Raw genomic sequence first — 23,895 nt, forward strand, 5'->3', positions numbered from 1 at the left:
TTCTAAGTCCTCTAAAGTTTCTGCCTTTCTCACTTTGGTCTTGACATTTCAAAAATAGCGGGATCTATCTAGTCTTTCCAGAAATGTTGGAAAGATAAGGGAATGCAATGTTTATAGAAGGTTTCTCCATCACTAGTACCCTGAGGTCCCCTGAGGTCCCCTGAAGATGATGATAGTAATTGTTTTGCTTCTACTTTTCGATGTCAATTCCAGATCCAGCAAGAAGAGGGCAGAGAGTATTGGGGTTGGCAGAGAAATGCACTGATGGTCAAACTGGAAAGACCAAGCAATGCATTACTTTGTATATTTATTCTTGCTTCATTCTATCATTCTTCCATCCAGTTACCTCTCGTGCTTTAATTTAAAGAATGTATTGAATATTTTTATGTATTAATAAATGAAAACATTTGAATTCCAAAATTTTCTAAGTTGATGGCTGCAGGGGGAGTAGGGAGTTAAGAATAGACCCTTCTCATTAAACCTTATATATCATGTTGGTTCACCTTCAAAAAGGGCTGGTCCAATCAATACTTTTACTGAAAGCAAAGTTTGGACATGTTTGGGGCAAAACCATGAAGGACTTTAGAACTCTTTCCCCTGAGAGTGGCACAATTTTATTACCTCAAACTCTTTTCTGTGCTATCTTGTAACTCAAATTCTTACTTTATCCCTTTTCCCAATACCAACCCAAATATGAAGTAAGCAGTAATTTTTTGCTCATAACAGAAAATCTTATGGATTTTTTTTATGAAGTCCTGTAAAAGAGATCAAGGGATTGGAACAAATAGGCATACTCTTAAACACACAGAAAGGGATACCTAGCTTACTGGGAAGAGAATGGAGTATAAGAATAGATTAGAGAGAAGCATATAAAAGGGACAGAAAAAGAATAATGAAAGGATTACTGCTTTGATTTTTTTTTTTTTTTACATACCACAAGTGTTTTAAAAAATGACAGGCCCTTACATGCATCCTGTGATACTTTATGTGTTATTTGAGGATAAATAAGTGAAACAAATATTTAGAATTTATAAAAATCAGGATGAAAAGTCTACCAATAATAAGAGGCAATCCATTGAATTTCAAGCATTTTAAATATAATTAATGTCCCTGAGTAGACAAGATCTGCCTTTACTGCTTTGTATGCCATCTGTATTTGTTTGCTAGTGTTGCCATAATACAGTACTTCAGACTATGTGGTTTAACCAACAGAAATGTATATCGCAAGATCAGGGTGTTGACAAAGGTGGCTCCTTCTGTGGCATCTGAGGGAGGGTTTATTTCCAGCCCCTTTCCTTGCCTGGTAGATGGCTGTCTTTTCCTGGTGCCTTCACAGCATCTTCCTTCTTTCTTCATTTTTTAATACACCAGTCATTTTGATTCAAGGCCCTTCATTTTAACTTAATCACTGCTTTTAAGACCCTATCCACAAATAGGGTCACGTTCTGAAACACTGCAAGTTAGGATGTCAAAGTATGTATGACTTTTGGGGGTTACGCTATTCAGCCCATAATATTCAACAATGTTTGCTAAAAACATCTGTTGAAGATTTTTTTTTTCTGGAACACAGTACTATTTCATATTAAGCACAGCTTTAAAAAATAGTGGTAGGTTAAGTCTTTAGCTTTGATGAAAAAATTAAAAAATACATATACACTCAGGAGAGTTATGGCACATAATTAAGATTAGTTCTGCAAACCTATATAGACACTGGGCTGTTCCACATGACAGAAAATAAAGAGTGTCTATAACTGGAGTTTACTCAACAAGAGTGACTCTAGGAACAAAATAATTCCTGTTTTGCAGATGCAAAAATAAGGAACAAATCTGTCGAGGGACATATAGATAAAGCCATACAGTGAGTTACAGGCACAGTGGAAGTGTAAGCAGTATTTCCTCATACCCGATTGAATCTTCTATAACTATAGCTATTGTCACTTGGAGAAGATAGTTTTATTAGACTATAGCCTATGTTGACGAGTTCATTCAGGTAAGTTACAATACTTTCAAATGGAACATAATAGAGGTTTCACATGGTGCAGGCCAGTAACATATGGCTCTGTTCATAGATCTGTAAATAATACATAGCAAGAAATGGATTCAACCTGGTCAGAACAGAGCCTAGTTGCAAACAACCATATAAATAGTAACAGCCAGTTGCTTTGCAAGCACTCTCTTTTGTAATTTATCCCTCTAGAAGAGAGTATGTGTGTTAGGGTTAGGGCTGGGAAGGAGGTAGAGGGGCAGTTCTTCCCCAGTAAAGTACAGTATGTTATCTCATGTTCCTTTTTTTTTTCCTGTTTAAATTTTGAAAGGAACAAATAATGACTAAACTTGCCATTACAAAAGAAATAACTTGTTTTCCAGGGAAAATCCATCTCAAACCACCAAATATAGAGAGGCCAGAAAAATAGTCACATAATCCAAACTGCATAATGACAGAAAGGATCTGTTAGTACAATGCTGAGTGAATCAGATCCCTACCTGACAGGGATAGACATAGGTGTTGTGTCTTTTTCTTTAAACTATTAAACTGCTTTTCTGGCTCTATAGACTTTGGTTAACAAAATCAAATTTTGTTGTGAGACCTGACAACATAATTCTTATCTCTTAAATACAAACACTCTACACACTGAAAATACATCATAGTTTTAATTTTATTTTTATTAATAATTTTTATCAATAAAAATATTCATTTGGGGTGTCTGGGTGGCTCAGTTGGTTAAGTGTCTGCCTTCAGCTTGGGTCATGGTCCCCAGATACTGGGATCCAGCCCTACGTTGGGTTCCCTGTTCAGTGGAGAGCCTGCTTCTCCCTCTCCCTCTGTTGCTCCCCCGCTTGTGCTTTCTCTCTTACTCTCCTCACTCTCAAATAAATAAAATAAAATATTTTAAATATATATATATTCATTTTAATTTTATTGGGATTTTGCACAGGGCTTTATACATATTCTTTTTTTTATTTTAACCTTTTTGTTTATTTATTTATTTTTTATTTATTTAGAGAGGAAGAGAGAGAGGTGGGGCGAGGGGCAGGAGGAGAGGGAGAGAGAGAATCTTAAGCAGGCTCCACACCCAGGGCAGAGCCTGATGCAGGGCTGATAGGTCTCACAACCCTGAGATCTTGACCTGAGTCGAAATCAAGAGTCTGACGCTTAACCAACTGAGCCGCCCAGTGTCCCACTTTTATACATATTCTTACATTCAGTGCTCATAATAGCCCCTGAAGTCAATATCGTTTTCTTTGTGTATATGACAAAACTGACCCTGAGAAAAGTTAAAAATTGACCGAGATCACTGACACCTAATGCATCTGCTCTGAAGCCCACAGTCTTAATTACCTCCTTCTCTTTTATTGTTATAAAATATATTTTTTTTCTCTTTTCTTTTTCTGACAAGGCCATCCATAAGAATATATTTTGTAATAACTGTGGGTATATATCTACTTCCTCAAGATGCTAAATGACTTAGAAGCATCACCATGTTTAGTCACTTAAATGATGTTTGATGATCTTGAGATGACATCCCAGTTATTATAGCTTTCCTATTAGACACCATGCTTCTTTGTTTTCTGTATGCTGAGCAAATAGTTCTGTTTGTACACAAGGTAAGATCCAACGGCTCCATGGTAATATCCAATAGGAAATCGTCTAATCTATTTGATTCTAACACAGTTCTGTTCCATTATATGTAATATAGCTATTTTCCAAATAGCTTTGGCTATTCTTATTTATGATGTCCTGATCTGTCCACATATTACTTAATAATCTTCAAAGCACCATTAAGCATAGAGACATCAAAAGTATATTTTCCTTTATCTTGACTTTAAATTTCCTAGCAGCCTAGAAAAAAGAGAAACAGTTTATAAGATCATGGATCATAATATCAAAGCAAATTAGGATGTCAGAAACAGAGCTTTTCCTAGTACTAAGATGCACAGAGAATTTCTCCCATGGATCCTCAGAAAGGCGATACATTGATTATAACAGCAGGACCTCAGTTACTTTTCTGATAAAAATGTAATAGGAAGTTTCATATGGCCTTTCTTATATTGTCTCTCAATGAAGACTGGCGTGATAACACCAAAGCAAGGTTTGGTAAAGGAAATTCAATAGGAACGAAAATAAAGTAGTCCAAGTGTATAGCTTTTTAATATACCAGCTTACTCTGAAAAGAAAAATTTTAAATAGCTAAAGAAATGAATGAATTTCCTTCAGATAATCTTTTATGAATACTATTTCTGTATGTGAACTTGTAATAATAATTAAACACCAAAGAAGTCAAAGTTCTATTCTCTGGCCAGAGCTTGGAGTAGAGAGGATATTATTCACAGAAAGCCCTAGGTCATGAAGCTAATATAATAAGATGCTAAAATGGAACCTTCAGCTGAAATCCTAAGGCAACAGATAGCAAAATGAGGTGTAATTCACATCACCTCTATGGAACTTCTAAAATGTGATTAACCAAGAACCAAATTAGAATACTTCTAAAATTCTCGCCTTCCCTGTAGGACTGAAAGCACTGGAAAACAGGGATTTTGATGTGCCTTCTTAAGAGAGAACTGTGTTACATGCTCTACATTCTTACTAATATTTGGTATTGTGAATCTTATAAATTTATCCATTTTAGTGGATGTGTTGTAGTACATCAGTAGGCTTTTGTCTTTAAATTTACACAAATAATCACTTCTTGTAGTATAAAATTCTATGGGTTTTGACAAATGAGTCCTCATGTATCCACACCCGTTTAAATTTTTTCCCATTTCTTTATTAGGTGGTATGTTTTTACTGAATTTTGAGAGTTCCTATATATTTTGGATACAAGTCCTCTGTCTAATATGTAATTTACAAAGTTTTCACCCATTACGTGGCTTGCCACTAATTAATGGTGCTTTTTGCACAGCAAACATTGTTTACTTTTGATGAAATCCAGTTTATCAATATCTTCTTGTATGGCTTGTGCTCCTGGTGTCATATCTGAGAACTCTTAGGCCAAGTCAAGGTCATAAAGATTCTCTCCTTTGTTTTCTTCTAGAATATTTACAGTTTTGTGATTCACATTTAGGTCAGTGGTGATTGCTACGTTACTTTATGTATAAGATATGAGATAGGGGTCAGAGTGGACAGTATTGCTTTGATCCTCATCTTGGATGAGACAATGTTTACCCTTACGTCATTCTATATGAGGTCAAATGTAGGGTTTTCATAAAAGTTTTCATCAGATTGAGAAAGTACCATACAATTCTCAGTTTCCTAAAACTTTTATTATCTTGAATGGCTATTGAATTTTTTCAATGATTTACCTAGAGATACTTGTATATTTTTGTTGTTCTTCTTAATATAATGAATTACATTGTTTAATTTTTTTTAGTTGTACAACCAGCCTTTCAAACCTGGGATAAACCACACTTGCTCATGGTCTATTATCATTTTAAATATTACTGGATTTGTTTACTAAATATTTGTCACAATATTTTTGTGTCAGTGTTTATAAGGTTTTGTGGGGGGGTGGCATCTTTAGTTTGATATTAAGGATAATGCTAGCCTCATAAAATGAACTGGGGAATTTCCTCCTCCTTCATTTTCAGGAAAACTTTGTATGTGTGGTATTATTCTTTTCTTAAAATCTTAATAAACATGATCTTGAAGTTTTCTTTGTTGGTAATTTTTTAAATTACAAATTCAATTTCTTTTCATTGAATGTGTATTGAATATTGAGATTTTACCTTTTCTTTCAAATCAGTTGGAAGATTCATGTCTTCTAAATTCATGTCATCTAAATTCTTGAGTTAAATGGTAGGTGTTGTTTTTTTTTTTTTTTTCCTTAATATTTACTTAGTAGCCATTCAGTTGTTCTTATAAATATAGTAATGTCCTCTTTTTCATCTCTGCTGTTGGTGACTTGTGTGGTCTTTCTTTTTATTCTTTATCAGTCTGGTTGTTTTATCCTTTTCAGATCTTTTGAGAGACTAGCTTTTGGTTTCATTGATTCTCTCTATTGATTGTCCATTTTTGACTTGGCTAATTTTCACTATTTTCAGAACTCTGTTCATTTTAGGTTTTGTCATTTTTCTAGCTTCTTAATGTTGAAGTTTACAGAACCAATTTTAGACTTTTATTCTGATGTTGTACTATTTTCAACTGGGTTATATTTTCAGATTAGTCTGAAAAATAGTCATTTCTCTTTCCTCATATGTAGTATATCAGGTTGGATTTATACTAAATACTATTGCTATGCTTTTAAGTTTAATCTTTTTTTCTTTAGTGCCTAATCTGCTGTTATTTTTAGCCAATCAATATTTCATCTGAGATAGTATGGGTTTCTGTCAAGAATTTTCACTGGATTATTTTTTTTTCTATTTTCCATTTCTTTCCTCATTATATTCACACTTTACCTTAAATACTTGAACATAGTTATAGTGGGGGCTGTTTTAACATCTTTGTCTGATGGTTCTATCAATTCTGTCACTTCTAGATCTCTTTCTATTGACTGATTTTTCTCCTAGTTATTGTTCACAGTTTTCTGCTTATTTGAATATGTAGTAATTTTTTAAACAGGATATTAAACATTGTGTTGTTAGCTTGTTGGTTGTCTAGGGTGTATTTTATTCCTTTAAAAATGTCTTTTCTTTTTCTTACATTAAGCTGTATAATTTAGAGATAATTTTGGGCCATTGAACCCTGGTTTTTAAGCTTTAAAAAGCAAGTCTAAAAGAGTCTTTGCTCCAGCTTTTTTTTTTAAGTCCCACTACTAAGACATAAGCCCTCTGGAGCCTTCAGTGAATAATTACAGAGGCCTGCCCATTCTGGTCAGAGATCAAATTTCTCCCCAACTTGTTCAAGCTCTAGGAATTGTTCAGCTTACGAATTCTCCAGTCATTCTTTCCCAAACAGTTTGGGATTTCTCCCTATGCATGTATTGCCTCGTCTGCAGTAAAGACAAGGAAGCATGTGTAGATTTCTGTAGTTCTTTTGTTTGATTGGTTGGTTGGTTGGTTTTCTGTTACCATGTGTTCTTCTCTCTAAAACTCTGTACTACTAACACTCAGGCCCCGTGGCCTGCCGGAATTCCAGCTTTTCTTTGCTAAAGTCAACAATATCACTGGGCACAGGGAGGTGAAAATTGCCTCTAGATAGAAAGTTATGGAGATCAGTTGTAGGGTTCACCTTGTTTGCTTCAGGGATTGTTCAGCCTGTTGTCCAGTGTCTGCAATGAGTTGTTTTATATATTCTATCCATTTCTCTAGTGGCTTATGGCAAGGAGGTAGGTCTGATCTTTATTCTTTAATGTAACTGGGAGCAGAATCCCATAGTTCTTTTAAAATATAGTATATTTTTTTCCTTTTTATTAATTTTTTCAGCGTAACAGTATTCATTCTTTTTGCACAACACCCAGTGCTCCATGCAAAACGTGCCCTCCCCATCACCCACCACCTGTTCCCCCAACCTCCCACCCCTGACCCTTCAAAACCCTCAGGTTGTTTTTCAGAGTCCATAGTCTCTTATGGTTCACCTCCCCTCCCCAATGTCCATAGCCCTCTCCCCCTCTCCCAATCCCACCTCCCCCCAGCAACTCCCAGTTTGTTTTGTGAGATTAAGAGTCATTTATGGTTTGTCTCCCTCCCAATCCCATCTTGTTTCATTTAATATTCAAATTTGTTATACTCTTTTACTTATAGCATTATAATTATTCTTTAAGTTAAAGGGCAGACACGTTCCTTCAAAGGCATGCAAGTCCTTCTACTACATGAATGCGTGGCCTGAACACATTTTTCAAATTTTTTCTTGAAATTATACCAGCACAATTATGACAGCATAGTATCTATATTTACTCCAAATATACTTATCATGTTACTGAAATTGCCTGCTTATATTTTTGTTTTCATTGTAAATTATAAGCCCTTTGAAATGAAAACAGTTTTGTTCACTGGTCAGTGATTGTGGCACAAATAATGTCATTTGAATGGAAGGAAAGGAGCCAGGCAGGCAGGAAGGAACGTCTGGTGGACTATTATACATACATAAAAAACAAATCAAAATGCTAAGCTATTTATTTACTGGTTGTTTGTGTTTGCTTCTGAAACCCCTATTGCAATCATTTCAGTAGGTGGCTTCCATGATTTTATCTGCCATACACCCTCCTCTAATTGCTTCTTCAAACTGCACTACTTCTGTACTCTAATAACACTTCCCCAAATCACATTACCTGTTAGGTTTGCAGTACGTCTTCCTGAAAAGCATTAGCTTCCAAAAGAATATCTTAATTAAATTTATTTTTCTGAAGTTCACTCATATTTTTCAGAGGTATGAATGAACTCAGCAACTGCATCAGTTCAACCACACATTTTCTTATCCTGCTGTCTTTGAAAATTCTAGGCAGATCACAATTTGTATGTGCAAAATAAGTCAAGTTTACTGAACAAATGCGGTTGGCGGGATAATGGCCCCAGAGATATCCATGTCCTAATCCCTGGAAACTGTGACTATGTTACCTTACATGGTAAAGAGACTTTGTAGATGCGATTAAAGTTAAGAACTAAAGATGAGAAGATTATTTTGGATTAGGCAGATGGACTCAATCGAAGCACAGGAGTCCTTAAAAGGAGAAGAGAAGACAGAAGAGTCCTTCAGAGAGATGCACCTGGAGAAGAAGCCCTGAAGATTCAAAGTGAGAGAGGACTTAACCCACCATTTGCTGGCTTGGAAGATGAAGGAAGGGGCTATGAGGCAGAAAATGAAGGGACCTCTAGAAGCTAGGAGTGGCCTTCCTCCAAGGAAATGAGTTCTCGGTACCACTGTAGCAAGAAACAATTCTCCCAGCACCCCAAATGAGCCTCCAGAAAGGAATCCTGCACTGCTGACAGTCCAAAGAGGCCCTGAATTAATTCTATATCGTTGCTGTAACAAATCACTGCAAAGTTAGTGGCTTAAAACACTTCTATTTTACACTTCTGTAGTTCAGAAATCTGATACTGGTCTCACCAAATTAAAAGGAAAGTATTGACAGGCTGTGTTCTCTTTTTAGTTCTGGAGGAGAATCAATATTTTGCTGTCAGCTGAGGGCCATTCCCAGTTTCTAGAGGACACAGCTTTCCTTGGCTCGTGTTCCACTTCCTTCGTTTTCAAAGTCAGCGGTGGTGACTCCTCATGTCACATCTCACTGACCCACTCTTCTACATACTACACTTAAAGACTCATATGATTAGACTGAGCCTTCCGTCATAGTCTCTTTATCACAATGTACTTCACACGTTTGCCAAGTCCCTTTTTCCATGAAAGCTAACAGAATCACAGACTCCAAAAATTAGGACACAAATATCCTTGGAAGACCCTTTATTCTAGTTACCGTGGACCTCTTCTGGACTTCTAACCTAGACAACTGTAAGATAATAAATTTGTATGGTTTTAAGCCAGTAAATTTGTGGTCCTTTGTTATGGCAGCTATGGAAAACTGATAATTCAGAGATTAAATCAATATCCATATAATGCTTTATAGTTCTGAAAGCAAGGATTACACATATATGGCCTAATTTAGTTTTTGAAGTAAATAAACATTTTTATTATTACCATTTATAAGTGAGAAAACTAATCAGCATTTCAGTGGCATACAGATCAGGCATGTAGGTTTTGGAATTCTGACTTTCATATCCAACACTGGGTCCATTAACAAGATATTTAACTTCTTTAACCATATAGAATCTTATTCCATATGATAGAACCTACCTGATACATTTATCTAAGGTTAACTGAGGAATTCATAATGAAAAGCATTTATCATAGTGCTGGGTGGTTCAGTCACTTAAGTGTTTGACTCAATTTCAGCTCAGGTCATGATGTCAGCATTGTGAGATTAAGCCCCAAGTCAGGCCCCACAATCAGCAGGGAGTCTGCTTTAGATTCTCTCTCCCTCTGCTCCTCCCCCCATTCTCAAAAATAAATAAATAAGTCTTTTAAAAAAGACAAAAAAGCATTTATCATGGTATATTACCCATAATGAGTCAATAAAAGATAAATATTGTTTTTATTTATGGTGTCATGGATAACAATTGTTTGAATAAGAAAATTAATTTCTAATGAAATGTCATATTTTCTGGACTTTCTATCATGTTGTTTTTCTTTAATGATATTGTCAACAAATATGCATAGAGACCATATTAAATATAGGGTAAGATGTAACCTTTTAAGTCACAGAATTTTTTTTTTTTAATATTTCATCTATTCAGAGAGAGAGCACAAGCAAGGGGAACAGCAAGCAGAGGTAGAAGAGGGAGGCTCCCCACAGAGCAGGGAGCCCATTGCAGAGCTGGATTCCAGGACCCCAGGATTATAACCTGAGCTGAAGGCAGACACTTAAAAAACTGAGCCACCCAGGCACCTCACACAGATTTTTTTTTTTTTTTAAGATTTATTTATTTGAGAGAGAGCATGGACACACCAACCAGGAGTGGGATAGAGGGAGAGGGAAAGAATCTCAAGCAGTCTCTCCGCTGAAAATAGAGCCTGACTCCAGGCTCTATCTCAGGACCCTGAGACCATGACATGACCCGAAACCTAGAGTTGGAAGCTCAATTGACTGAGCCACCCCCAGGACCCTCTATGTCACAAAATTCATAGTATAACAGAAAGAAGTATTTTAAAAGCAGTTTATGGTTAACTAAGTAATAGCAAACATGTTTATGCCATGTGCAGGCTTTTTTGGTGTATTTTTGGAAGTAACATGGAGTTACTAGATTGAGTAGTGACTAAATCGGGAAAAGTTTCTCTGAAGACATACTGCTTAATCAGAGACCCTGGAAGAAGAAAGAAGTTATCAGGGTGAACTGAAGAATAAAGAATCCAGGCAGCAGAAAGAAGAACTAAGGAGAAGGGAGAAAGCAGATTATAAAGGACCTATCGTAGCCTGTGATCCCTATCAGAAACTCAAAGCTAAAAGCTATCCTTCAGTGCTGTTTTAGACCACTAATTACACACACACACACACACACACACACACACACACACACACACACCTTCCAGGGACAAACATTCCATAGATGTGAAATAGGAATGTCCATGTAACATTTTAATATTGAAAACAAATTAGAACCTAATAAATTTGTTTTTACAAAGTTTCACAGCTTTTTACCTTTTCACACATGATTGGCTTAATTTTACCTGCCCAACTAGGTTATTTAGTCATGGTATATCAGTTTTACCCATACTTTAATTTTCATTTAATATCCCTTTACTTTATAATTCAAGTTACACTCTAAAAATTCTTGGATGTGAGTAAGGATTTTGTCCTCCCTATATTTTAATAGTTTTTATAGACATGTTTAAACCTAACTAATCTTCATTGTAAGGGTGAAAATAAGATAAAAAGAAGGAAACAATAGATAATCAATATTATATTAGTGTATGGAGTCAGATTAGGGCATTAGGTTGAGCTAAAAAATAGTTATAAAATCATATTTTAAGAATATGGATTTGAGGGTAATTGCTACTTTTGTAAACTCAGCTCTGTGTAACTGAATTAGCATATCATCCATCTATCATCTTAGAAGTGTAACTCTTCCCTATCTACAATTTAGGAGCAGCCAGGTAAAAATGGAGAAATGATGTAATCATATATATTCTAAACACTCCAGGTTTCAATTAACAAAATCATAGCTACCTGAGGACAAACAGTATAGTGACTGATGCTGGCTCAGACAAGGGGGCTCAAAGGAAAAATATTTTTTTGTTAATTGACATAGATTTTGGATTTGGAACACCATAACTAATTTTTTTTTTTTTTTTTGCTTTGTCCAGATAAAATTGAGTCTTCTTACTAGTTTTCTAACTTCTATAGCAATACAATTGTTTTGGCAAGAGAGTAGAATAAGAACAAAAATAAAGTTGACTTTTGAAAACAGACTGTTTAAGGGAATCATTCTATCATTTTCCAATTCTCTTTGGTATGTACTGAAATGTGATTTTTCAGGACTTGTATAAGGAGGAAGAGCCTCCCCCTCCCACTGCAGAAATTCACATAAGCTCATTCTTCCTCCACCCCATCTCTGATAATCAGGATCCCTTTTGCCTGAGTGCTTATAAAAATTCTACTATTTCAGAAAGGATTCTTTTTTCCCCCAAATTTCACTCATTTGCAAGTATTTTTTTCATTTTGGATTATGCCCTTATATTTTTACTCTAGTATTATTTTTAGTCGAATAAGAATATTTTCCCTAGAATATTAAAAAATAAAGATAATTTAGTTTTTACCACTGCTTAGCTCTTGGTTTCAGAACCATATTTTTTTCTTAAAATTTATTGGATAGATTATATATAATATATACAGTGTGCCTCCCTTAAAATATTAATAATTTTGGAAACTGAAATGCAGCAATGGTTCAATGTGCCTCTAAACTTATCAAGCCATCTGGCTTGAAACCTTGAGAATGAGTATGAAATTTTCCCCAAAGAAAAGCAACATTTAGTTAGGTTAAGTGTCAGCTTGCTAGCTTACACTGTATAAAAGTCAATATGTACCAAGTCATATTAGTGAGTTTCATCTACACTGCTAGAAGGTTGTTGAACTCAATTACAGAAATGTGCAGAACTCTATTTGATGTGTGACGAGGTTAGGAGACCACAATCAATTAAAAAGAACACATGTATATCCTGTTCTGGGGAAACAGTTGTTATAGTATCCCTTGTTCAGTTTCTGCTTTTTTCTCTGACTTTTCCTCTGAACATAGGAGAACAAAGGGCTTAATAATTCCCCAGTTGCATTTGGGATTGTTTTTGTCAGCAATATCTGATAGGAAGACAGGAGATTGTTATTTTATATGAATGAAGCCTCAGGTGGCTACAATTAAACATGCTGTACTTTTTTTTCTTGTAGCAAAACCATTTGAAAATGGACAATATTTGGACATTTATGGAATTACCAGGGACCAGGCCGGAGAATATGAATGCAGTGCAGAAAACGATGTGTCATTCCCGGACGTGAAAAAAGTAAAAGTTGTCGTAAACTGTAAGTCCTGTCAACTTTTGTCCAAGTAACTTTAGTGAAAAGATGAATATCTGACATATTCTGTCTGAATTTATGTTGCTGTTTTTTAAGAGGTGCTCTAATTGATAAAAACCACCTATCGATAGTGGTAGTGTGTACATGTTAGAATATCGATCAAATTGTTTTATGTAACATTTGTTGTCCCAAATCATCCCACAATAGTTCAGTCTGATGTGCAGATGGAAATGTATCCAAAATCAGCCTAGTCCCTGGCATTCTAAACTACGGTATCTCTATGTCTAGAGGACGGTAGATTTGTGGCATTTTCTTTGTTCTCATGAGTTTCACCTGGATTATATGCTGATTGAATTTAAGTGTGAAACTCCCAGTCGAACCTGATGGAAATTAAATATGCTGGTCTGTACTCAAGGAGAAGAGCTGTTGTGCTATTTCTATTACTTGGGTTATTTAATTCTATTTAGTTTGAAAAATATTGAGAAAATGCATCAAGAATATTCCCACGAGCATCATTATTAGGGCGATACCTGCAGAACTACGGATGCCCTTATTTTTTTTTTAAGATTTTATTTATTTATTTGACAGACAGAGATCAGAGGTAGGCAGAGAGGCAGGCAGAGAGAGAGGAAAAGAAGCAGGCTCCCTGCTGAGCAGAGAGCCTGATGCGGGGCTCGATCCCAGGACCCTGAGATCATGATCTGAGCTGAAGGCAGAGACTTAATGCACTGAGCCACCCAGGTGCCCCGGATGCCCTTATTTTACACCCTCTCTGCATGCATCTCAAACACTGTTATCAGATATTTTTCACTAACATCCTAGTTTATATCTTATGATCCCAATAGCAATGATTGAAATAATCTGTATTTTTCAAAAATACCCTCTTATTACTCTCTCAAAAATTTTCACATTGTTTAACTTACCCAAATAAGATACTCTTAGGATAACAGTATTTTACTAAAGGTGTTTATAAGCTACAGCTTCCAATATTTTTTTTCATTCCACTTATATACCTTTCTGCATATAGCCATTGCTAATAATGCACATATCATTATAAGGAATCATTCCAAATATATTCCAAAATGCTTAAACTAAGTAGGTTTTTTTCATATTAATGTGAATCTTTTAATTTCATGGACCAAAAAATAACTATGAAAACACACCTGGCAGTGGAGTGCCTGCCACGGGAAATCACTGCCATCAACTAACACTTGTGAGTGACTAATCTGTGTATTTGTGGTTGAACTATCTCTTTGAGATGGAACAAATGTGCATAATACCAGATCAAGAGGCGGTTTGTGGAGCAGAGTTTCTCATATTCTGTAGACAAACTTTAGCTGATCCACCAAAGAAGCTCACCAAAAATGAAAATCAACTCTACTAAACCAGAATCTATGGGGTATATGACCTGGAAATCTACATCTATAATAAGTTTCTACTGATTCTCAGGACTCCTGTTGCTGGGGCTACTACTGCTCATCCTTCTGGAACTCGCTGAAATGAGAAATAATAAGCAAGTAAAAATTCCTGATTATTTTATCACTAACTGTATTTACCTGACATAAGTCTACTGATTTTATTGTTGGAGGGCTGGAAAAAGATGGAAAGAAGTAATAATTTTAGAAGGGAACACTAAGAAATAAAAAGGTAGAGTCAAACTGTCAAAAAATCAAGGCACCCCCCCCCCAGTAATGCAGCCCCTTCAACCCTCAGCCCCAATATGTCTCAAAAATGATGTCTCCAATGGGGATAGAATCAAAACCCCGGTTGTTGTATGGGTTCTCGTGGGCCTGTGCTCCATGTATATAACCCACACTTTCCTTTGTATTCACACTTTCTCTTTCATCCTTTTTTTCCCTCTGTCTTTAATTCCTTGTCACTTATCATTTAATTAGATCCTCTTTTTTTCCTGGAAAAATGGGAACCTTGGACAGAAAGGTCAACTAAGGAGACAGACATGTGGACAAAATTGAAGTAAAAGAAAAATAGACCAACCAAATGAGTCAACATCTAAAGGACCTAGGTGTAGAAGAGAATCTACATATAAAGCTGAGGGACAGAAACTGGGGAAACAAAATGTCAAGAACTGTGAAAGATCGGCCAGTTTCGTGGATGCTGGCGGGAAAACAGAGACAAAGGCAGTTTGTTACTCATGATAGCAGTAGCCAGAGTATTGTCTTTTTATTTGTTTATTTATTTTGCATCAGGTCCCCAAGCTCCAGTTACGCCAGGGTGATACGAGGAGGGCTGGGTGACACCGATTCACACAGTGGGTGTGTGTAATAGCTGAAGCTTCCTGAGCTTAGGAAAGTCGGTTTTGTTTTGTTTCGTTTTTTTTTTTTTTTAATATTTTATTTATTTATTTGACACAGAGAGAGAGAGATCACAAGTAGAGCAGCAGACAGAGAGAGAGGGGGAAGCAGGCTCCCCATGGAGCAGAGAGCCCGATGCGGGACTCGATTCCAGGACCCTGAGACCATGACCTGAGCCGAAGGCAGCGGCTTAACCCACTGAGCCACCCAGGCGCCCTGTTTTGTTTCGTTTTTATAATGGCAGCAAGCAAACCACCTCTCTGCTGCTGAGGGAGAACTTATCTTTATTATACTGGACTGTAAACAAACCTGCTGTTTGCTCCACAGGGAGAACTACTTCTGTCTTTCAAGACTGTTCACTACACAAACATTCTCAAAAAGATAGTCAGGAACCAAAGCAAGTGTTCGGTGTCTCTGCTTCCAAGATGTGCGGAAAGAGGAGAAACTTTTGGTGAATTATCTTTCAATACAGGACAAGAGCAAGAAGGTTTGAAGCAGTGCATAGATATTCCATCAGCCAAAAGGGATGACTCAGTGGCTTTTGTAGGGTACCAAACACCTAAGAAGAGGTAGGAAAGAAGACTTTGCTAATCAACTTCAATTTAGGAAGGAAAAGAGGAAAAGTTAAAAAAAAAAAAGTTAAGGAGGTGCTTTTGAAATTATAACTACTGGGACGCCTGTGTGGCTTAGTAGGTGGAATGTAGGACTCTTGATTTCCACTCAGTTCATGATCTCAGGGTGAGCTTCAAGCCCAGCAGGGAGTGTGCTTGGAATTCTCTCTCTTCCTTTCCTTCTGCCCTTCCCCCTCCACTCTCTCTCTCTTTCTCTTTCTCTCTCTAAAATAAATAAATAAGTGTGTTAAAAAATTAGAACTATGGACTGTCTCTTTTTAAGAATTTATTTCACTTAGATAAAGTACAGTCATAAGTGGAAACAGTGATAGTGATGCCAACATAGTATTTTTTTTTTTAAAGATTTTATTTATTTATTTGACAGACAGAGATCACAAGTAGGGAGAGAGGCAGGCGGGGGCGGGGAAGCAGGCTCCCTGCTGAGCAGAGAGCTGATGTGGGGCTCAATCCCAGGACCCTGGGATCATGACCTGAGCTGAAGGCAGAGGCTTTAACCCACTGAACCACCCAGGCGCCCCTGCCAACATAGTATTAATATAGCTCACATCTTTCTAAAAAGTGAACCCAACAGGACTTTTTAATGATTTTAAACAATTAATTTTATCTTCTGCTCCTTCCTAAATGATACATTTGATAGCTCACCTTTCCCTAAATGTGCCACAAACAATACCGATTGACTAATTAGATTTATACATGTGGCATCAATATTTTACGTAACTGATGAGTTCTGTTCAGACTTCTGGTCAAGACCTAAATTTTGCCTTAGTTTGGAATGTCACACAGATAACAGTGATTTCTAGCCGTGTAGGTGTGTAAGTGTATGCCTATATTGTGTTCCTGGTTATTAAGAGGTTTGGAAAGTGTTAATTTTGTGAATTTGTCCCTTTAAAAGTCAAAAATTGAGCACTATCTATGGATTTTACTGAGCTGATTTCCCAAAGGAAATTAGCCAAAGCCTACTGAATAAACTTTAGTTTGTCAAATCCCAAAATTGAGCACAGTGGTCTCTGTTACCAGCACGGAACAGCACATCTCCTGATAACCTGATGATTCCCTGAAGATAGAATCGTGCCAAGTCGAAGGCAGAGCTTCTTTTCACTGTTATTAATCAATATGATGTGCATATAGAATTGCAGTAGCTTTGTGAGTTATAATTTGAAGAGAAACTTTGTCCCTTTTCCCAAATGGGGTTCAAGATGAAATGTAATAAATTTTCATAAGCTCTGGTAGATGCCGTTATGCAGTAAGTTAATTTGAGAAAGAGATTTAGGTTCCCTTTGAGTTAGAAATGTTTAATATTTTACTATTTATCTAAAATGTCTGCCATACACACACACACACACACACACACACATATATATAAACTACATGTATACGATAAATTATGTATTTGCCTTATACTTTGTACCAATAGCACTTTCTTTTTTTTTTTAAGATTTTATTTATTTATTTGACAGAGAGAGATCACAAGTAGACAGAGAGGCAGGCAGAGAGAGAGAGAGGGAAGCAGGCTCCCTGCTGAGCAGAGAGCCCGATGCGGGACTCGATCTCAGGACCCCGAGATCATGACCTGAGCCGAAGGCAGCGGCTTAACCCACTGAGCCACCCAGGTGCCCCCAATAGCACTTTCATGTGGATTTCTATCCAATTTAATTAAACAGCAATTTAGTGGAATAATTAATATAATTGACTTATTTTATATCGATGGGGTGAGTTGGTTAATTGAACAAATCAACAAATTTTGAATTATTTCAGAAAGTCTTACTATAGATAAGAAGAAGTTTATAGGATAGCAATGCAAAGCTTGTTTCTGAGTAGGGAGATTTTGTAGGTGATTAGTCTCCTTGTCTTTATGTGTATTTTCTTTTATTTTTTTATATATAGATATAAATTTATATTTGTAATATATAGACATAAATACATATAAACATATATTTGTATATATATTTATGTAAACATATACCTACACATGTACATACATATGTTGTATGTATAAAATTTTCTTTTTTTTCTTCTTTTTTTGAGATTTTATTTATTTATTTGAGAGACAGTGAGTGAGCCAGAGAGAGAGCACAAGCAGAGGGAGAGGGAGAATCAGGCTTCCTACTGAGCAGAGAGCCCGATGTGGGCCTCCATCCCAGGATCCTGGAATCATAACCTGGGCCAAAGGCAACCGCTTAACTAACTGAGCCACTCAGGCGCCCCATAAAATTTTCTTGTCAAAATGAAAAACAAAGGAAAATAATAAAAAAGAGTTGTGACCTTTATCATAACCAGATCTTGAAAGATTAAAACACATAAACACACAAAACAAGAAAGAACAAATTTTAAATTGGTTGATCAGCTAAACCAGAGGGAGCTAGTGGATTACAGTTAAACAGATTCTTTGTTATATTTTTTTTATTTTATTTTTTTTAAAGATTTTATTTATTTATTTGACAGACAGAAATCACAAGTAGGCAGAGAGGCAGGCAGAGAAAGGGGGAGGGAAGCAGGCTCCCTGCTGAGCAGAGAGCCTGATGCGGGGCTTGATCCCAGGACCCTAAGATCATGACCTGAGCTGAAGGTAGAGGCTTAACCCACTGAGCCACCCAGGGGCCATGAGATTCTTTGTTTTAATTGCATCCGTATTCCATTCCTAGAAGCAGCCTAGAAGATTCTAGTCCCATAATTTTAATTGTTAACTGAAAATGGAAGAATAAATGAGTTCCAGAAAGCTAATAGATTCAACTAAATTGGAAAATACAGAAACCTGTGAAAATCTGGTTTAGAAAGCAGAGACCAGAGTCTACAAAATCACCAATGTTGACTTATTAGGAGCCAAAGCTCGAAGCTGGAAAATTTAGAAAGTATCAAAGACTAATAAAGTAAGGTAGATCTCTGCAGGGAAGCAGGATCCCAGATATTAGAAATCAGGAAAGCCTGTAAGACCTTGCCCTTCCAAATGAATGTGTCAGTTGAAGGGGTGGGTTCTCTGATCTTGTGGCAACCTGTTCATTCTACATACTATTTATGTTATTCTTTCAGTTAGTAGTAACCGTTTGGGTAATAGTGGGCCTTATGGTCAGATATTACTTACTTGAACACCTGTTGTATAATTTACTTGGTTTTCAGACCTTGGGAAACGATTTTACCCCTGTGTCTCAATTTTCAATTGAGACTTTAATTGAAATTAAATTTAGGGCAATTTAGGGCAATAATACATAATTATTAGGGCAATAATACATAATTATCAAGGCTGGGTAAGGGTTAAATGAAATGATATACATAAATGGTGTCTGGCTCACTGTAGGCGATTGAAAAAATCTCTCTCTCTTTGGATATATTTACTCTAGAATGTAAGCTCTATGCAGTAAGGGGTTTTCCTTTCTTTTTACAATGATGTGTTCTTATCACATAGAATAGCACCCGGTCCATAGGAGGCAAACCCCACCCCCCCAAAAATAGTCATTGATTGAGTGAATTACTAAAAAGACTGGTCTTCTCCTAGTGAACCATTCTACTAGACAGAAGAAAAAATATTGTTTGTTACATCATTACATTTTTTTTCTCCCAAAACAATAAGTAAATAATATGTTGAGTAATTTATTTCCAATATAATTTTTAACCAAATTTTTCAGGTAAATTTAATAAAGATCACCTGACAATTATATAGTGCTTTCACCACATAGAGGAAACACTAATTCCATTTTTTTTACAGATAAGAAATTTGAGGATCAAGATTAAAATATTTAATAATTTCACTTATTTTCAAGAACAAAGCAGATGTGAACAAAAGAAAGTTAATTAACAAAAAAAAAAAAAAAAAAAGAGTCAACCAGATTAAGGTAAAAAGATGTCCAGACATGATTTCAATTTTCACTCAGGACAGTTAGATTTTATATTGATTATTTTATTTGGGATCAGAAATGTTTTGCACACACAATTTCTAATAAAATAGAGTTGAATATTCTTATGGTCAAACAGTAAAGATATTTTTGGGTGTATTGTGAACTAAGTTTTGATCCAATAAATCATAGGCACATATTTGTGCATTATTTTGCATCTTATACATATTCATTTATGCAAATATGCACTTTATCTTCCAATATAACTAGCTCCAAACATGTGGGAAAGAATGTACCAATTAGTGTAACTTAGTACAATTGTATCAAAGCTTTAAATGAGAGGCCCCTGGAGACAGGGAGGAGGAGAGGGAAGCTTTCTAGGGAAATGACCAACTTTTTAGTCTATTCATAACTTTTCTTGAAAACCTTGGAAGTTAGGCAGACATCTCAGATTTTAGATTATAAGAAATTTCAGATGACAGACAAATACGTATCACCTTGAATAAAGAGAAAATCCCACCATTCAGAGTTGGAGTGGGTAAGATACTATTGTGGAACTAGAAGAAAAATGATTATTATTTGAATTCATAATTACTACATTAGCTTTTATTTCTGGTTCCATTTTGTGCCTCTATCTTTACTTTACATTTACCTCATCTTTCACATTTGCTTATGATTTAGGCTACTGTCCTGTGCTTTATGTTTTATTATAAGCTAATTAACATTTATCTAAAACAAGGCAGAGTATTAAAAATGTGTATTGTTGTCTGTTAAATAAAGTATTAGTTCATATGCCATTTCTAGAGTAATAATGAAGCACTTCAATAAATCTGCATTTATGTATGTATTTATTCACCTGTTTGCTTATTGCTTACCATGATACTATCTAGGCATTTGTGCCTGGGATATTGGTCTTGAAGGAAAGGTGAAAGATAAGAGACACATGGTTACTATGGTGTGGTAAGTGCTTTGATATACCATCATTAAGTACTACACAAGGCTATCAGAAAGGCACAAACACAGCCTTGGGGTATCATGGAAGGCTTCTGAGAGGCCTGAACCTGATGAAATCTGAAGGTAAAATTGAATTTGACGGATTTTTTTTTTTTTTTTTTTTTTTTTTTTTTTAATCAAGGAAAGGGGAATGTCAGCAGAAACAGCAACCTTTGCTTAGTTCCATAGAAGTCGGGGCAAGGCACTGCTTGGGCTGTTGGCTGCAGTGAGCTGGATGAGACCAGAAAAGGGAATGTGAAGGAGGGTGGGTACCTAGGAGGAAAGAAGGCAGGGCCCTATTAGATAAGAGTTCATGAATCTTCATAGACAGACACAGTTCCAGCTTCATAATCAAAGAATTGCTATGAGATGATGGAGTTATTCAGAGATACATTTAAATATAAAGAAATGTATTTAAATATTTTTATTTCCTACATCTATGGAGTATACTTGGGTGATTTCTGTTTTGTCATGGCAAGGGCAAAACAAAGCCTTAAAATGATAACTCTAGCTAACAGAGATATGAGGAACTAAGAAATTTGAAGGAAAAAATCCCTATAGGTATTGAATATTGAATATGAGAAACTTATGGATAATCACCCAGAAAACATATTTTTATTTTATTTTTTTCAGAAAATATATTTTAAATAAAACATGTATCCTCAATAGAACAACACAAAAAGCTATGAATAAAACCTGTTCTTTTCACCTTGGGACTTCCATGGCATAAAAAGTTCAGATTTAATTCTATGGTTATGTAATTCCTCAGTTGAAGTAAAACTATGTTATTAAACATGCAGTTAAGGAATACATGATTTCTTCTATTGAAGGAGGCATAATTGGTCCTTTGTTTTAAATCTTAGACACACACTTCAATTAATGACTAGTGTGCCAAGACTATTTTTACTTAATGAGGCTATTTTTACTTAACGAGTGTGCTTCCCAATTTAACTTAAATATATTCCCCCATACTTTTATCTTAGTATTGAGAGTTTTAGTATTAAGGGTCTATGAGTGATCTTTTACCCTTTTTTTTTTTTTCATGGAAAATCAAAATATATCTGCAGTAAGAAACTGTGCATATTTTTATTATTCCTTTTTTTTTTTCTCAGAGTTAAAGATGGAACAGTGTCCTTGCTTTAATACATGAACAAAACTTTCTGCTACATGAGAGAGGGTTTTTTTGTTTACAGTTATTTCTGAGTTGTCATTTATCAGTTCAAAAAATATACTTATATATAATTATATTTTATATATATACATATGTCTGTGTGTGTGTGTGTGTGTGTGTATATATATATATATAATATATTAGATAAAATAGAGTTTGATTATCAACCAGGAGTAAGAAACCAATTTCTAACAGGGTGGAAGTGCTTTAGGTTGAAAATGATTCCATGCTAAAGTGATGAAAAGTGGTGACAATCAGGAAAGGGACAAATATATATATACACATTTATGTGTGTGCTTCTCTGACATACCCATCTAGATTCATGCTCTAGGAAGACCCCAAAGGGCCAAACTTTGAAAAGTACAGGGTGGCTTCCTCTGAATATATTCTTCAAACTCATTGTGAGAGTTCAAACCTTGCACAAACCTTCAGTGTACAGACCTGTGTTTATTTAAATCTAACATTATCAGCATATTTCCTCATCTAATTCAGTTCTTTTTAGCCAAACACTGAGAGTCATTTGTAGAATGGGAACAACAGAGAATTAAGGTTTTGAGGTCTTTTCTTTATTATCAAGATTAAATTTTGCAGGAACTGTCAAGTATCTTTAAGTCTGCTATTGAACATATTTGTATGCTTTATGCATATGTATGTATGTGAAGGGAATGAAAGGGGAATGATTATTATTATGGTGTAAATAGTATAAACAAAGGGAATATAGGGGTGTCTCAGTGGTTCAGTTTGTTAAGCTCGACTCTTACTTTGGCTCAGGTCATGATTTCAGGGTCTTCAGGCTGTGTGCTTAGCAGAGTCTGCTTGAGATTCTCTCTCCCTCGCCATGCTCATGGGTTCTCTCTGTCTCTCAAATAAAATAAATAAATCTTCAAAAGAAAAAAATAAAGGCAGTATGTAGTAGAGTCATGGGAGTCATGGAAGAAAAGGGACCAATTGTGGGGAAACTTGCTTTGCGCACTGGAGAATGTTCTGCCACAAGCCCCCACTCATCCCTTTCTTCTTTTTCATACTCATTTTCTTTTGCTTTCTCACCATCATTCACACATCACTACTCTTTCTCATTATCTTTATTTTTATTCTTTGGTTTCCTCACCTCTCTTTCCCATTATTTCTACCCATATATGTAATCATAATAAACCAGTTTTTGAAAGAACTTCTCATGTATATAATGGGAATCAGCAATGAATCTTATACAGTCATCTGGGAAACATTTTAAATAGACAGATCCACTCCCCATACTCAGTTTTTCAGTCTATATTATATTTACCTAAAAACAAGTGTGTAAAATGTTTTTAAATTTACATTTATATTTGGAGATTACGAGGTAATGAGTGTGAGACAGAAAGGCAGAAGATCTAAATTCTATTTTTTAACTCAGTTACTTAACTAATCATAGAAGTTTGGACAGAGAATTTAAACTTCTACCTGTTGATACCCCTATTTGTAAAATAAGGGAGTCATATCTCTATAACATCCCCTAATTCCAAGATTCTGATATGTTTCTTTAATCCAAGTATCCAAATTTTAGGGACTGCATGGATTCAATTCCCAGCAGACAGGGAACAAAGGCTAAAAGCAATGTTTGGCTTCAGTGTCAAACATTCTAGATAATCTCATTATTTTACTTTGTGAATTCTTTGAGAAGTTATGAAGAATAATTTTGTTCTCTCATGCACTGTTGTCAAATTCAGGAAAACTTGTTTTTCTTCTATTCTAAAATTTTAACTTTGTGGAAAGAATAAGTACAACAATGGAGAAATAAACTTCAGAGAATTTCAAAGTAAGGATTCTCATTATGCAACAGAGTGTGATAGAGGCTAGTGAAAATACGATTCGGAATTAAACATGATTTCTAATCTCCACTCAGTCACTTTGGAGTATTGGAAAATAGTTAACTTCTTTGGTGCAGTTTCCGTTTCCTTACATAAAAATGAGATGATTATACCTGCCTTAAAG

The 23,895-nt window shown here is 35.6% G+C and overlaps 1 protein-coding gene across 1 annotated transcript in view; it reads left to right on the forward strand.

Moving 5' to 3' along the window:
* Window positions 1-23,895, forward strand: part of NEGR1 (neuronal growth regulator 1) — an 888,884-nt gene that overhangs the window by 579,620 nt on the left and 285,369 nt on the right. The window contains exon 4 of the mRNA XM_045978404.1: window positions 12,864-12,995. Within this exon, the coding sequence (XP_045834360.1) occupies window positions 12,864-12,995 (132 nt within the window). The remainder of the gene's footprint in view (window positions 1-12,863; window positions 12,996-23,895) is intronic.

Source organism: Meles meles, chromosome 1 (genome assembly GCF_922984935.1).
Source record: "Meles meles chromosome 1, mMelMel3.1 paternal haplotype, whole genome shotgun sequence".
NCBI lineage: Eukaryota > Metazoa > Chordata > Mammalia > Carnivora > Mustelidae > Meles > Meles meles.